General features: G+C 48.1%; 1 protein-coding gene across 2 annotated transcripts in view; it reads right to left on the reverse strand.

Annotated features, from left to right (window-relative positions):
• LOC126259864 (uncharacterized) overlaps positions 1-15,955 on the reverse strand; it is an 81,604-nt gene that overhangs the window by 18,577 nt on the left and 47,072 nt on the right. For both annotated transcript variants that reach the window (XM_049956922.1, XM_049956923.1), the window contains exon 7: positions 14,042-14,245. In XM_049956922.1, coding sequence (XP_049812879.1) covers positions 14,042-14,245 — 204 coding nt within the window. The remainder of the gene's footprint in view (positions 1-14,041; positions 14,246-15,955) is intronic.

Below are 15,955 nucleotides of genomic sequence, written 5' to 3' on the forward strand. Positions count from 1 at the left end.
CTGGGCACACATCTATCCAGTGCATGGTCAACTATTCTTTTAAACTGAGCTATAGTTCCTCCACTGCTCCTACTCTGTGCTGAAAGTTTCAAGTTGCTCACTGCGATAAGACACTAATGTTTTTATCTAATTTCCTGAACATATAAATATCTTTCTGGTTGTTTTAGTTGTCCTTTGCACTTTAGTAATCATTGTTGCCACAACTGTGTCATGGTCATTGATACCAGTTTCGATGTGGACATCCTCAAAGAGGTCAGGTCTATTTGTTGCCATTCGATCCAATGTATTACCATCATTACTTGGCTTCCTAACTACCTGTTCGAGCTAGTTTTCCAAATATATACAAAATGCAGTTAAATTTTCTCTTAACTTCTCATTGCTATCAATTTCTGGTTTCAACCAGCTTTCTGTACCTACAATTATGTGAGCCTCACTGCTTTTCAGGAGCAGTTCAAACTCTGGGACTTTGTTGAAAATGCTTCAGCAATTTACCATTAGGATTCTCACCTGGGGGAGCCATTTCTTTCGATCTTACACTGATACTTCTGCGTTTCCCACAGCTATCATTATCTGGACTGAATGGAGAGTCACTTAATTTAAATAAACCTTGTGTCCACCACACACAGTCAGCTACATGAGTAGTAACATCTGATGGGTAGTGCACACCTGACCTATTTATGGGGACCCCACAGCTCTCAACCCTATGAAGTCCAGGATGTCACAGCCTAACTTATCACAGAACCTTTGAAGTCTCTGGTTCAGGACTTCCACTCAACTCAGAACAAAGGGCCATGATCCATTCTGGAGACAACACTGCAAACTGTGAGCTTCCTTTAAACTCAACACACAAGGCTGGTCTTCTCAACTTTCTCTGGCATTTGCTGAAATGATACAAGATAGATTGATTGATTGATTGATTGACTGATTACCGTATTTACTCGAATTTAAGCCGCACTCGAATCTAAGCCGCACCTGAAAAATGAGACTCGAAATCGAGGAAAAAAATTTTCTTGAATCTAAGCCGCACCTGAAATCTGAGACTCTAAATTCAAGGGGAGAGAAAAGTTTTAGGCCACACTTCCAAATCGAAACAAAGTTGGTCCATTGCAATATGAGACACAATTTAGGTTGAATGAACGACGATACAGCTGTAGTAGTTTGGTTCGAGTCATAAGCTTAGCAGTTAAGCTTTACCAGGTAGCCGTTGTTATGCGTCAGGCGCTCCGTCCGTATTTATACAGGTACCCTTCCTTTTTCACATGCTTCATCTGGTTTGAATTGATCGCTTATTTTTCTTTGATCTGACAAGTGCAGTTCTCTTTGTTATAGGTGTTTCCGTCACTCAAAGCTGAAAATGCATTACTGTACTGTGTCATGCATTGTTTGTCGCATTCCGAAAATGAGGGTTTACGGCCTGTCGCCGCTTGCAGCATGGCTTGCTTTTGTGCACGCTACTGCCACTTACAATTAAAAAAAAACAAAGTGAGAAATCGTCTCATTAGCGAAACAATGGCAAGAGACTGCTGTTCGTTGCTACTTACACTGCTGCTTTCTTTGATAATGATCAACAAGAACCAAATAATAGACTGCGTATGATAGAAGATGTTCTGAACGAGAATTTAGCGAAAATTTTTTCCGTTTGAAAATCTTTGCAGACGCCTCTTTAGTACATTACATTATGCACAGAAATTAGAGTCATCTTAGATTTAAAAATCTAGTCAATTGCCATGCTTCATTTCTGACTATCACTATTAGGCATAAGAATAGGATTTAAATGAGATAGCAGCAAACACGAAAGAATACATGGCAAAATGTTTATATTCGTATTATTCTTATGGTGAAGAGAATACTGCATGTGATTCAAAACTCATAAAAGTTCCTATTAGCAACCATTTCTTCTCACAGTTAGGAAAAAATTCAGAAAGCAGAGTTGGCCATATTGACAAATATCCCAAACAGTCTTGCCAGTCGGATTTTCGTAGTACATTGAAATGCTGCTACGTTCGAAGAGGAACAATACGGAATTTGTATTTACTTCGTTGGATAATGTATGAAAATGCAGTGGTCGAAACTCGGGGCGGAGAAAAAAAAGCTCGTCTTCCACCTTTTTTTTATTTATTTACTGACGCAGAGGTTTTGGTGCCAGTATTTGGCTTTGTGCCTGTGAAGCATGTCTGTGTAGCGCTACATATATTCGACAACAGAAGTTAGTTGTGGCGGCACCTACCAACATTTTTCAGAACTTCCGCTTACTTTGCACTCGATTCTAAGCCGCAGGCGGTTTTTTGGATTACAAAAACCGGAAAAAAAGTGCGGCTTAGATTAGAGTAAATACGGTAATTGAGAGGGGTTATGGAACCCAATGGCGAGGCTATCAGTTCCGCGATGTGAGTCACAGAAAAAAGAGGGTCTACTAAATGTGGATGGATCCACTCACAGGGGTCAGATTATAAAATAAGGAACATTGAACATGCACAGTCAAGGCATAAAAGGTGAGACCAAATCTACGAACTGGAAAAAAGGGGAGCAGTCATGGGGTCACAGACCGAGAAGAGTCCTAACCACAACCAACCTGTCCCTGCTCCAAGACTAAAGGAGAACCTTATGTCTGGAAATAAAAACCACTTTCGCCGAGGAAACCGAGGACCAGTTCACCCATCCATGGATCGTCTGCTAATATTAAATTTAAGGAATCAGGAAGACAAAACACATAGGGCCGAAAGAAGGAGACATTCCACCAATATGTGAGATATTGTCAGTCTGGTGCCACAATCACATTGTGGGGGTGGATCGTTACGTAGGAGAAAACAATTGATGAACCGGATGACCAATGTGTAAACGGCATAAAACAGTCGACTACTCCTGAGACAAGCAGAAGGAATAGTGCCAAACTGCAGTAGAGACTCCTTGATTGCGCGGAGTTTATTACTATGAGCAGTAGTACTCCAGATGGCACTGCTCTTTTGGGCAAAGAGATTTGACATAGATCCACATATCCGCAGCTGGAATCATGAAAGGAAATGGGGCTAAGCTAAGTATCTGCTTCTCTAGCCAAACCGTCAGTTAGTTCATTCCCTGGGATGCCCACATGACTTGGAACCCAGAGAAAGACGACTGAACAGGCGGTATGCTCAAGGGCACAGAGGTCATTGATAGCAGAGACCAAAGGGTGATGAGAGTAGCACCAGTCAATACCATGCAGGCTGCTCATGGAGTCTGAACAAATTAAAATACTGTGGAGGGAGGCTGGTTGATTGGTTGGTTGGTTTAAAAGAGGAGGGAAGGGACCAAACTACAATGCCAACAGTCCCTTGTTCCTAATAAAACAATGCCACAAGTTTGAGAATAAAACGGATGAGACATAACACAAAACGGTAAGAAAGGAAAAACCACAAGAACAAAGGAAAGGCAACGAACCCTAAAAGGAACAAAAGAGGACAAGAAAACACCAGAAATCCTAGAAACGCAAGAGAGTAAAACAAGAAAGCAGATTACAGTGGCTGGCCGATCACGAGAATAAAAAGGAGAAGCCAGACACACTGAGAAACATTAAAACTTGCACCCTAATAGCACTAGGGTGGAGGACACAGAGGGACAAAGGACATGCACTAAAACCTACATAGAAGTATAAAACCCACTCTCACGGATAAAACTTAAAACTAGAACTGCTGCTGAGGCATCGTCGCCCAACATCGAAGGTAGGGAGCTGGGAAAGTTAAAAGTCCGTCCAAGAGCGGCTAAAAGTGGGCAGTCCAGCAAGAGGTGGACAACTGTTATTTGGGAGTCACAGCAACACAGAGGTGGGCCCTCACGACAGAGTAGGTGACTATGCTTTAGCCATGTGTGGCCAATGCGGAGCCAGCAGAGGGTAACTGATTCCCTGCATGAGGACCACATGGAACACTTCCAAACATTCGTCATTTCCTTAATGATATGCAGCTTGTTGTGCATACTGTTATGCCATTCCGTCTCCCAAAGCCTGAAAACCCTGCGGCATAAGACAGAACGCAGGTCAGATTCAGAGACAACCATCTCCAGAAGCGGTTTCCGTGTCGCCTGTTTGGTCAACCTGTCGGTTTGTTGGTTTGTGGGATTAAAGGGACCAGACTGCAACGGTCATCGGTCCCTTTGTCCAAAAAATTAAAACCACCCAAAGGGAATAAAAACGAACAGCAGGAAAGACATCAGACGACACGGGACAAGAAATATGCCGACAGATCAGACAAAACAAATTAAAATCACACAGAGTGTGACGGTGGTTGGCCGACCATAGAGAAAAATCGGAGGCCAAAAGCCAGAATCAACACTAAAAAACCGAAACACTCAGATTAAATGATAATGCCCGAATAAAACGTTAAACTAAGCCAGCCATAGCAGGGTTATCAGTTAAAAGAGCAGGGAGCGTGTCAGGCAGTGCGAACGTCTGTCTGAGCACAGCTAAAAGCGGACACTCCAAGAAAATGTGGACCACAGATAAAATGGAGCCGCAGCGACATAGAGGTGGGTCCTCACAGCGCAGTAAGTGGCCGTGGGTCATCCGTGTGTGCCCAATGCGCAGTCGGCATAGGACGACAGACTCCTTGCGAGAGACGCGCAAGGAGGAGTGCCACACAGTCGTCGTCTCCTTGACGGCACGGAGTTTGTTACGGGTTGTCAGACCGCGCCATTCATCGTCCCAGAGCGAGATAACTTTGTGGCGTAAGACCGCCCTCAGATCAGTCTCCGGAAGGCCAATGTCTAGAGTGGGTTCACTGGTGGCCTGTTTGGCCAGGCGGTCAACACGTTCATTGCCCGGGATACCGACATGACCGGGGGTCCACACAAAGACCACAGAGCGGCCGCAACGGGCAAGAGTATGCAGGGACTCATGGATAGCCATCACCAGACGATGAACGAGGGAAACACTGGTCGAGAGCTCGTAAACCGCTCAGGGAATCGCTACAGATAACGAAGGACTCACCTGAGCAGGAGCGGATATACTCTAGGGCACGAAAGATGGCAACCAGCTCAGCAGTGTTAACGCTGCAGCCATCCTGCAAGGAACGTTGTTCGGAATGGTCCCCTACAGTTAGCGCATACCCGACACGACCAGCAACCATCGAACCGTCAGTGTAAACAATGCCAGAGCCCTGATACGTGGCCAGGATGGAATAAAAGCGGCGGCAGAAGGCATCTGGAGGGACGGAGTCCTTCGGGTCCAGTGCCAAGTCGAGCCGAAGGCAAGGGCGAGGAACACACCATGGGGGAGTACGCAAAGTGGCCCGGAAAGGAGGTGGAACAGTGAAAACCCTAAGCCCGGAGAGAAGCTCTTTGACACGGACCGCGATCGTACAACCAGACCGGGGCCGACGTTCTGGCAGATGGACGACAGATTGCGGGAACAGGAGACGATAGTTTGGATGCCCGGGCAAGCTAAAAACATGGGCAGCATAAGCGGCCAGCAAACGTTGGCGCCGTAACCGCAGGGAAGGACACCTGCCTCCACTAGTACGCTGTCCACAGGGCTGGTGCGGAAGGCACCAGTGGCAAGTCGTATCCCGCTGTGTAGTATTGGGTCCAGTACCCGCAACGCAGATGGGGAAGCGGAGCCATAAGCCAGGCTCCCATAATCCAGACGGGACTGGATTAATGCCTGGTAGAGCCGTAACAAGGTAGATCGGTCGGCGCCCCAGCTGGTGTGGCTCAAGCATCGCAGAGCATTGAGATGCCGCCAACACGCCTGTTTAAGCTGCTGAATATGAGGCAGCCAAGTCAACCGGGCATCAAAAAGTACACCCAAAAACCTGTGGGTCTCCACCACAGCAAGAAGTTCGCCGTCAAGATAAAGCCGCGGTGCAGGATGGACCGTTCGGCGCCGGCAGAAATGCATAACGCGGGTCTTGGCAGCCGAAAACTGAAAACCACGCGCTACAGCCCAAGACTGCGCCTTGTGGATTGCAACCTGTAGCTGACATTCAGCAGCTGCAATGCCAATAGAGCTATAGTAAAGGCAGAAGTCGTCAGCATACAGGGAAGCGGAGACAGAATTGCCCACGGCCGCAGCGAGCCCGTTAATGGCTATTAAAAACAGGCAGACACTTAAAACAGAACCCTGTGGCACACCGTTCTTCTGGACATGGGAGGAACTATATGAGGCCGCGACTTGCACGCAGAAGGTACTATACGACAGAAAATTGCGGATAAAAAGCGGCAGAGGACCCCGAAGACCCCATCCATGAAGCGTAGAAAGGATGTGATGACGCCATGTTGTATCGTACGCCTTCCGCATGTCGAAAAAGACAGTGACCAGGTGCTGACGGCGGGCAAAGGCAGTACAGATGGCAGACTCCAGGCTCACCAGATTGTCGGTTGCGGAGCGGCCTTTACGGAACCCACCCTGAGACGGAGCCAGAAGGCCCCGAGACTCCAGTACCCAATTCAAGCGCCGGCTCACCATCCGTTCAAGCAACTTGCAAAGAACGTTGGTGAGGCTAATGGGACGGTAGCTGTCCACCTCCAGAGGGTTCTTTCCAGGTTTCAAAACGGGGATGACAATGCTTTCCCGCCATTGCGACGGAAACTCCCCCTCGACCCAAAGACGGTTGTAAAGATCGAGGAGGCGCCGCTGGCAGTCCACTGAAAGGTGTTTCAGCATCTGACAGTGGATGCCATCTGGCCCAGGAACGGTATCAGGGCAAGCAGCTAGGGCACTGCGAAATTCCCACTTACTGATTGGAGCATTGTAAGATTCTGGGTGGTGGGTGCGAAACGAAAGGCTCCGACATTCCATCCGCTCTTTAATGGAGCGGAAGGCCAGTGGGGAATTGGAAGAAGCGGAACTAAGAGTAAAATGCTCTGCCAAGCTGTTGGCAATTGAACCAGAGTCTGTACAAACTGCTCCATTCAGTGAGAGCGCAGGGACGCTGACAGGGGTCCGATAGCCATAGAGGCGTCGGATCTTGGCCCAGACCTGCGATAGAGAGACATGGAGGCCAATGGTGGACACATACCGCTCCCAGCACTCCTGCTTGCTCTGGCGGATAAGGCGGCGGGCCCGCGCACGCAGCCGTTTGAAGGTGATGAGGTGTTCAATGCAGGGATGTCGCTTGTGACGCTGTAGCGCCCGCCGGCGATCTTTAATCGCTGCAGCGATCTCAGGCGACCACCAAGGCACAGTCCGCCGCCGAGGGGACCCAGAGGACCGGGGAATGGCAGATTCGGCGGCAGTAACGATGCCGGTTGTGACCGATTGAACCACCGCATCAATGTCATCATTAGAGAGAGGCTCAATAGCGGCAGTGGAGGAGAACAAGTCCCCGTCAGCCTTATTCATAACCCATCTGCTAGGGCGCCCAAAAGAGTGACGCCGTGGTAGTGACAGAAAGATCGGAAAGTGGTCACTACCACACAGGTCGTCATGCACACTCCATTGGACAGACGGTAAAAGGCTAGGGCTACAGATTGAAAGGTCAATGGCGGAGTATGTGCCATGTGCCACACTGAAGTGTGTGAAGGCACCATCATTTAAAATCGAGAGATCGAGCTGCGACAATAAATGCTCAACGGTGGCGCCTCGACCTGTTGCCACTGACCCACCCCACAGAGGGTTATGGGTGTTGAAGTCGTCCAATAGCAAGAAAGGTGGCGGCAATTGGGCTATCAGCGCAGCCAGGACATGCTGCGAGACAGCACCATCCGGTGGAAGGTAAAGACTGCAGACGGTAACAGCCTGTGGCGTCCACACCCGAACAGCGACAGCCTCTAAAGGTGTTTGGAGAGGGACAGACTCGCTGTGCAGAGTGTGAAGGACATAGAGGCAGACGCCACCAGACACCCTTTCATATGCTGCCCGGTTCTTATAATAACCCCGATAGCCAGAGGGCGGGGGTTCGCATTGCTGGAAACCAAGTTTCCTGAAGAGCAATGCAGAAGAAAGGGTGAAGGCTGATAAGTTGGCGGAGTTCAGCTAGATGGTGGAAGAAACCGCTGCAGTTCCACTGGAGGATGGTATTGTCCATTGCAGAGAAAGGCGTGACGGGACTGGGAAGGCAGATTACGCCGCTGGGTCACCTGCTGCCTCCGATGGAGCACCCGTGCAAGTGCTATCCATTGCGTCTGAGGGATCGGTGAGATCGAGGTCCTCAGCGGACGCAAGGATCTCCACCTCATCCTCAGACGCAGAGCTTTTAGGTAGCGGTGGAGTAGGTGCCACCGCAGGTGTCTTGGACTTACGGGTCTTCAAAGTCGTTTTCTCTCGCTGTTCCTTTGGTTGCCGTTGTTGAGAGGGCTTATCGGAGTCAGTCTCAGGGACCGAAGAGGATCGCGAAGCCCGTCGACCAGCGACCTGTGGCTTCTTCAGCCACTGGTTGGTGTCTGCTGTGCCGCTGGTAGGAACCTGGGAAGGGAGTGACCCACGGGATCCCTTCCGAGCGAGAGAAGCCGAAGAAGACTTACGCTTCTCTGGCTTAGAAGTGGGGACTGGTGTCCCCGGTGGTTTAGTGGGTGCTGCTCCCGAGGTAGATGGTGTGGGAGCAACAGCGAGAGAAGGGGCCCCCATCATCAAGGGGGCAGGTGAGGTCCTCTGACTCTGAGAGCTGACTGTATATCTTGCAGCTGAAGGAGCTGGAGCAGGAGTGACAGTAGAGGCATAAGATGACATCATGCGCACGGGATGTAGCTGTTCAAATTTCCGCTTAGCCTCAGTGTAAGTCAGTCGGTCCAGGGTCTTATATTCCATGATTTTGCGTTCTTTCTGTAAGATACTGCAGTCCGGCAAGCAAGGGGAATGAGGCTCTCCACAGTTGACACAGATGGGAGACGGAGCACATGGAGTGTCGGGATGAGATGGGCATCCACAATCTCGACATGTGAGGCTAGAAGTACAGCGAGAGGACATGTGACCGAACTTCCAGCACTTAAAGCACCGCATCGGGGGAGGGATATAGGGTTTGACGTCACACCGGTAGACCATCACCTTGACCTTCTCTGGTAAGGTATCACCTTCGAAGGCCAAGATGAAGACACCGGTAGCTACCTGATTGTCCCTCGGACCCCGATGAACACGCCGGACGAAATGTACACCTCGGCGCTCTAAATTGGCGCGCAGCTCGTCATCAGACTGCAAAAGGAGGTCCCTATGGAAAATAACACCCTGGACCATATTTAAACTCTTATGTGGGGTGATGGTAACGTGAACATCCCCCAACTCGTCACAAGCAAGTAACCTGCGTGACTGGGCAGAGGATGCCGTTTTTATCAAAACTGACCCAGAGCGCATTTTGGACAAGCCCTCCACCTCCCCAAACTTGTCCTCTAAATGCTCTACAAAGAACTGAGGCTTCACGGATAGAAACGAGTCACCATCAGCTCTGGTACAGACGAGATACCTGGGCGAATACAAGTCACTGTCATTCATTGCCTTTCGTTCCTCCCATGGAGTGGCCAGGGATGGGAATGATTTGGGGTCAAACGTTAGCTTTAAAATGAGCCCTCGAACGCTTAGAGACTGCTGGTGGCTGGCCGCCAGCGAGAGATGATGTACCACGCTTCATTGGGGGTCATCCGCCCTGATGCCACCTACTCTGACCAAGGGCCCTCCCCACGGGCGCCACCCAGCCGCAGCAATAGCCACCTGGCAGGATGGCCATTGCCGGGAGTCCTGATGCCCCAGGGAGATGGGCATCTACTCCTTGGCATACGTTGGGAGTTAACGGTGCAGGCATCAGTAGAGCGATCCCTGTGTTGTCAGGGGGCTACAACCAACAGGGTACATGGAGGCCCCACCACAACGGACTGGCTACCGTGCTGGATCTTAGGTGCAAAAACGTCCAAGGTCGTCGTCGCAGTTAAAAGCAACACTGCAGAGTGCAGCGTGGTAATCGCACCCAGGGACGTATCCTAGCCCAAGAGATGGAAAACGAGCGGGACACCATTGCAACGACGAAAAAGCCGGCTAAAGGTCTCAATACACGACGGATACAGTGCACCATGTAAGGCGCCCTTCCCCAATTGGCTTGCTCTTCGGAATAATTTAGAAAGATGGAGGTCAAACCCGAGAGGGGACCATCACAGAAGGCCGAAACATTTGAGACTTCTTTTAGTCGCCTCTTACGACAGGCAGGAATACCGCGGGCCTATTCTAACCCCCGAACCCGCAGGGGGGGGACAGCGAAGAGCTGCACGGTTAACGGAGTACTTAGGGCCACATGAAAGGTCCAGACGAATCTGTGGCCGAGGCGTACACCCTGGAGGCGTACGTGATCTGACCACAAGTAAAGGTGGTAAAGGGAAGGACTCCAGTTCTGAGAGAAGGGACCAAACACAAATCATTAGCCCCAACCTGGGCCGCCGATGCGGGAGTTGGACTGCCGCAGGCGGGAAAACGAGACGATAATTCGGATGCTCAGGACAACTACGAATGTGTGTAACGTAACTGGGGAGCAATTGTGCATGTCTGATCTGCAATGGAGGGACCCAAGCCTCCACCAGTATGCTAGTCACCAGACTCGTCCTAAAAGCTCCTGTCGTTAGTTGAACCCCCCAGTGCACAGGGTTGAGTAAATGCAACAATGAGGGTGCTGCCAAACCGTAGCCCACACTCCCATAGCCAATTCGGGATTGGACAAGGGCTCTGTAGAGACGCAGCAGCGCAGAGCGATCGGCACCCCAGCTGGTGTTGCTCAGGCAACGGAGGGAATTGAGGTACTGCCAGCACTTCTACGTAAGCTGATGAAGTTGAGGTAGCCAAGTCAATCAAGAGTCGAAAACCAGTCCTAAGAATCTATAGGTACAGTTCTGGGTCCGGATGAACAGTACGACACCGACAGAAGTGCACGACACACGACTTTGCAGCTGAAAACTAAAAGACGTAGGCTAGAGCCCATGACTGTGCCTTGTGGGTGGCTCCCTGTAGGCGACACTATGCAACACCACTACTGGAGCAGCAGTACGAAATGCAGAAGTCGTCTGCATACAGAGAAGGTGAGACGGAGGGCTTGACAGCTTCTGCTAGATCGTTAATGGACAGTAAAAATAGAGAGAGACTCGATACAGAGTCCTGCGGGACTCCATTCTCCTGGATATGGATGAAACTATGGGAGGCACCAACTTGGACATGGAAAGTACAAAGTGACAAAGTTTTGGATAAAAATTGGGAGCGGGCCACAGAGACCCTACTCATACAATGTGGCAAGGTTATGATGTCGTCAGGTCATGTTGTATGTTTGACGTAAGTCAAAAAAGATGGCAACCAGGTGTTGCTGTCTGGAAAAGGCTGTTCAGATGGCAGACTTGAGGGACAGATTCTTGTCAGTGGTAGAGCAACCCTGGCAGAAGCCGCCCTAACATGGAACCAGTAGGCCACGTGACTCCTGGACCCGACCCAACCCAACCATCGACATACCATACGTTCCAGCAGCTTACAAAGAATGTTGGTGAGGCTGATGGGCCGATAGCTATCCACATCAAACAGGTTTTTACAGGGTTTGAGCACCGGAATGATGCAGCTCTTCCATCATTTCAATGGAAAGATGCCATTGCACCAGATCTGGTTGAAGACAAAGAGGAGATGTCACTTGTAGTCAGATGAAAGCTGTTTAATCATCTGGCTCTGGATCCGATCACGCCCAGGAGCTGTGTGGGGGCAATGTGCAAGGACACTGAGGAGCTCCCACACTGTAAATGGGGTGTTATATGATTCATTGTGGCATGTAGTGAATGAGAGGACATTCCCTTCCAGCCACCGTTTGAGAGTGCGAAAGGCTGGGGGTAATTCTCCGACACAGAGGCTCGAGCGAAGTGCTCACCAAAGTGCTCGGCAATCGCATTTGCATCGGTAGGTAACATGCCATTTATGGTAACACCAGGAACATGTGCTAAGGTGTGGTACCAAAAAAATGTTTGATCTTTGCTCAGACTTGGGATGGCGACGTATGGCACCCAATGGCTGAGACGTATCTCTCTCAACACTCCTGCTTCTGTCGTTTGGTAATTGCTTCAGTGACTTCCGGCAACCACCACTGGACTGCCTTTACACCTCAGGCACCTTAAAGAGGGAGGGATCGCGCTTTCTGCCACAGAAACAACCGTTCTAATCACCTGCTCAACCATCACACCAATGTTACCGTGTGGGGGAGATTCAATGCCGACAGCAGAGGTTGAAGTTTCCCAGTCCGCACTGTTTAAAGCCCATCTGGGTAGGCATCCTTGGGCCTGACACTGGGTCAGTGACAGGAAGATGGGGGATGTGGTCACTACCACACAAGTTGTCATGTGCTCTCCAGTGGATAGATGGGAGAAGTCCTGGGATGTGAACTGAAAAATCAATGGCCAAGTAACTACAACGAGCCACACTGAAATGCGTGGCAGCCCCAATTTTTATGAGGTAGAGGTCGAACTGAGACAGTAAAGTTTCGACATCTCTACATCGACCAGTAACAGTACCACCCCACAAGGGGTTATGGGTGTTAAAATCTCCCAAAGTAAGAAAGGTTTAGGGACTTGATCAATCAGTGCAGCTAATACAGTCAGGGGTACTGCACCATCTGGAGGAAGATATACATAGCAGACATATTTCTGAGTCATCCACTTTCTGACAGCCACAGCTTCAAGAGGGGTTTGAAGGGGCACAGTTTCACTATGACAGTTTCGAACATAAACGCAAACTCCAACTGACACTCGATTACAGTCGTTATGGTTCCAGTAATATCCCTTATAGCCGCAGAGGGCAGGGGTCCGCATTGCCGGGAACCAGGTTTCCTGGAGATCCTGGAGAGCAATGAAGATATCAGGTCAGGTTTAACAGTCGCCGTAAATCATGCAGGCAGTGGAAAAAACCACCGCAATTCTACTGGAGGATGACGTCATAGTGAGACTGGGAAGGCATGGAACATTCAATGAGGTAGTTTATGACTCAGAGTCACCTGCTGCCACCGACTTATTGCCTGAGCAGTCTATGTCCACTGTGTGTGATGGTCTGGCAAGATTTAGGTCCTCGACAGACACCAGAATCTCCAGGTCCTCAGCAGACGCCAAACACTCCACCCCATCCTCAGATATACAGCTTGTTGGTAGTGGTGGTGTGGGTGCCACTGCAATTTCCTTGGTCTTAGGGGTTTTCTTTTTGGATTTCTCTTGTGCTCCTTGGGTTTCCCTAGTTCAGTCTGGGACTGAGGACGAGCGTGAAGCACTACAACCAGCTGCTTTTGGGCTCTTCAGCCACTGGCGGGTGTCATTTTTCACACAAACAGAAACCTGCGAAGGGAGAGACCCAAGGGACCCCTTCCTAGCGAGAGAAGCCAAAGACGACTTGCACTACTCTGGCTTAGAAGTGGGGAAGGACGCCCCCGACGGTTGGGGGGGGGGGGGGGGGGGGGTGTAGTCTTCCAGATCAGAGGTGACTGGGGTTGTCTGAGTTGATGGTGCCAGAAAAGCTGTAGCGGCAGCATAAGACTGGCGTACACACACAATGCAATCCAGCCTGATAGGTAGCATATGTTTCATAGATTTCTGTTCTTCGTAATGTCGCTACTATATCTAAGACTGGATTGTGTTTGTTTGACAGGACAATCACAGTTGGCAATGCATGCATTTTTTTCTATTACAATTTACTTCTGAGCTCTAATCATGAGCTTTTTGACTTCAAATTAAAGTACTGACTAGGAAACAATCCCACTGTGCAGAAACCAACAAGAGTCAAGCAGTAACTGCAAAATTTGATCCAACATGAAGTCTAAAGTGCCTCAATTAGAATCCAGAAATCAATTTTAATGGAAAACAACAATGACATTGTCAACAGCTAGTGAGTTCCTTGTCCACTGGTATACATACCATTACTATTTTCTGTTTTGTCACAGCAAATTTTGGACTTACATTTTCCAGTGATAAGGTATGGCAATAAATTATCAGATAGACGTTTATCTTCTTCACCACTACGGGGAGTCACATCCATCACTGTCTCAGCAGTGCACAACTTACTAATAGTAAATACCTGCTGCCTGATAAAGGAAAACAATCGATACAGTTTGTTGAATTAGGACTGAAAGGTGATTTCTAAGAAACTTACCCTCGATCCTCTTGCAGTCTTTTCTGTACTCTTATTCTGCCCCAACATTTTCTTATAGAGGCTTTTCTCTTGCTTTGTGTCACGTTTAATTACATCCAAAAGGCGCTGCACTTCCTGCTTTATCACCTTTGATTCAGGTTCCAACTGACTTGCATTTCGCAAGACTGATAACGCTGCTGTTGTATCTCCTTTTGCAGCTAGGATCTGAAATGTAAATTATTGAACATTGTATTCAAGCTTTCATATCTTTGTTTCTCATCAGAATATACTCAAGCAAAGAAGAATAAGTTGGGCCGGACATGTACAGAGAATGCCAGAAACTAAGCATTACGAAATCATTATAAGAAAGCTCTAAGGGAGAAGAAGACGTAGATCCACTAAAGGGAGCTTGAAGAAATGGAGGATGATTTCAAAGCAATGAGAGTCACGACTTGGAAAAGGAAATTGATTTACAGAAGAAAGGGCGCAGGTAACAAAGCAGGCCAAGTTTCTACAAGGACTGTAGCGCCTACCAGTAAGTAAGTTATTCATATTCACAACTGCGAATGTATTTCATGGAATACTGTTCAAATTGAAAATGTTACCCAGCCAAATTGTAGCAATATTTTCAAATACTTTGACCAGGCACATAACAGTACAACTGGCCTATACCTTTCTGTGGTTTTTCATCTTTTATAAAAACAATAAGAGGCATACATACATATTCTTATAATATTTTCTATTTCTGTTGCTTTTATTGGAGAGGGAAAAGAGTGCACACAGTGCATACTGAAACATTAAAGATTCTGTGTCATTTCTGAGAAGTATCTATTCAATTCACTGTATCTCATATGCAGTTCCTGTTACTTTCACATTTATACTCAATGTTATGTCTCTGATTATTTTTCTTTTTCTCCTGTCTTGTCATTGCAATGGCCCACACACTTTTTTTTGATCTTATCACTACCAAGACAGTATTAATGTAAGAGAAGAATACTTAAGCATTTCTCTCTCTCTCTCTCTCTCTCTCTCTCTCTCTCTCTCTCTCTGTCTGTCTGTCTGTCTGTCTGTCTGTCTGTTTTTCCAATCACACAATGAAATCCGGAAAGATTCTATCAGTGATACGTTGTAGCAAGAGGAGTGTAAATGTACTGCCAAAACTGGAGCAGACTGACCAACCCTGATTCAAAGTCAATTATTCACAAAGGAATTACAGACATTGGCTGCAAGTTGGCACAAATTTAAATTAATGGGGAAGTTCAAAATTTGTGCCAGACCAGGATTCAAACCCTGGTCTCCTGCTCGCTAGGCAGACACATTGACCACTGCACTATCCGAACTCTGTGGTCATTGCTAGTGCACGGACCACCCTAGCATGTCTCCTGTCACACCCAAATTCTCAACTTATCCACACACTACTAATGTAGTCTAGTAAGCAGGAGACCTGGGTTCGAACCTCAGTGCAGCACAAATTTTTAATTTGCCCACTGATTTGAATCAATACTCACCAGTAGCCAATATCTGTAATTCCTTTGTATCTCAATTCGTAGTGGCTGCTGGATCAAAATGGTGTGTGTTCTTTCAGACATGTTCAAAAGAACAGACACCTCATATATCAAAATCATTTGCACTTCAGCTTAAACTGATTTATGATTAAATTTCCGAGAGACATTTAATTCTCATCTTTATCTATAATAATGTTGGAAGCTGAAGAAATGAATTAAAATTTGTGCCACGGCCGCAACTCGAACCTGGGTCTTCTTGTTTACTAGGTAATAGTGACAATTTAAGAGGGAAATAAACGGTAGATATGAACTGAAGTTTGTGTTGGGGAGGGCACTCAACTTGAGTAGTTTGTGCAGCAATGTTGACCATAATGCTGTGGTGGTGTAGCAGTCAGCATTTCTGCCTAGCAAGTAAGAAGACTGGGGTTCG

This window comes from Schistocerca nitens, chromosome 5 (genome assembly GCF_023898315.1).
Source record: "Schistocerca nitens isolate TAMUIC-IGC-003100 chromosome 5, iqSchNite1.1, whole genome shotgun sequence".
Classification (NCBI taxonomy): domain Eukaryota; kingdom Metazoa; phylum Arthropoda; class Insecta; order Orthoptera; family Acrididae; genus Schistocerca; species Schistocerca nitens.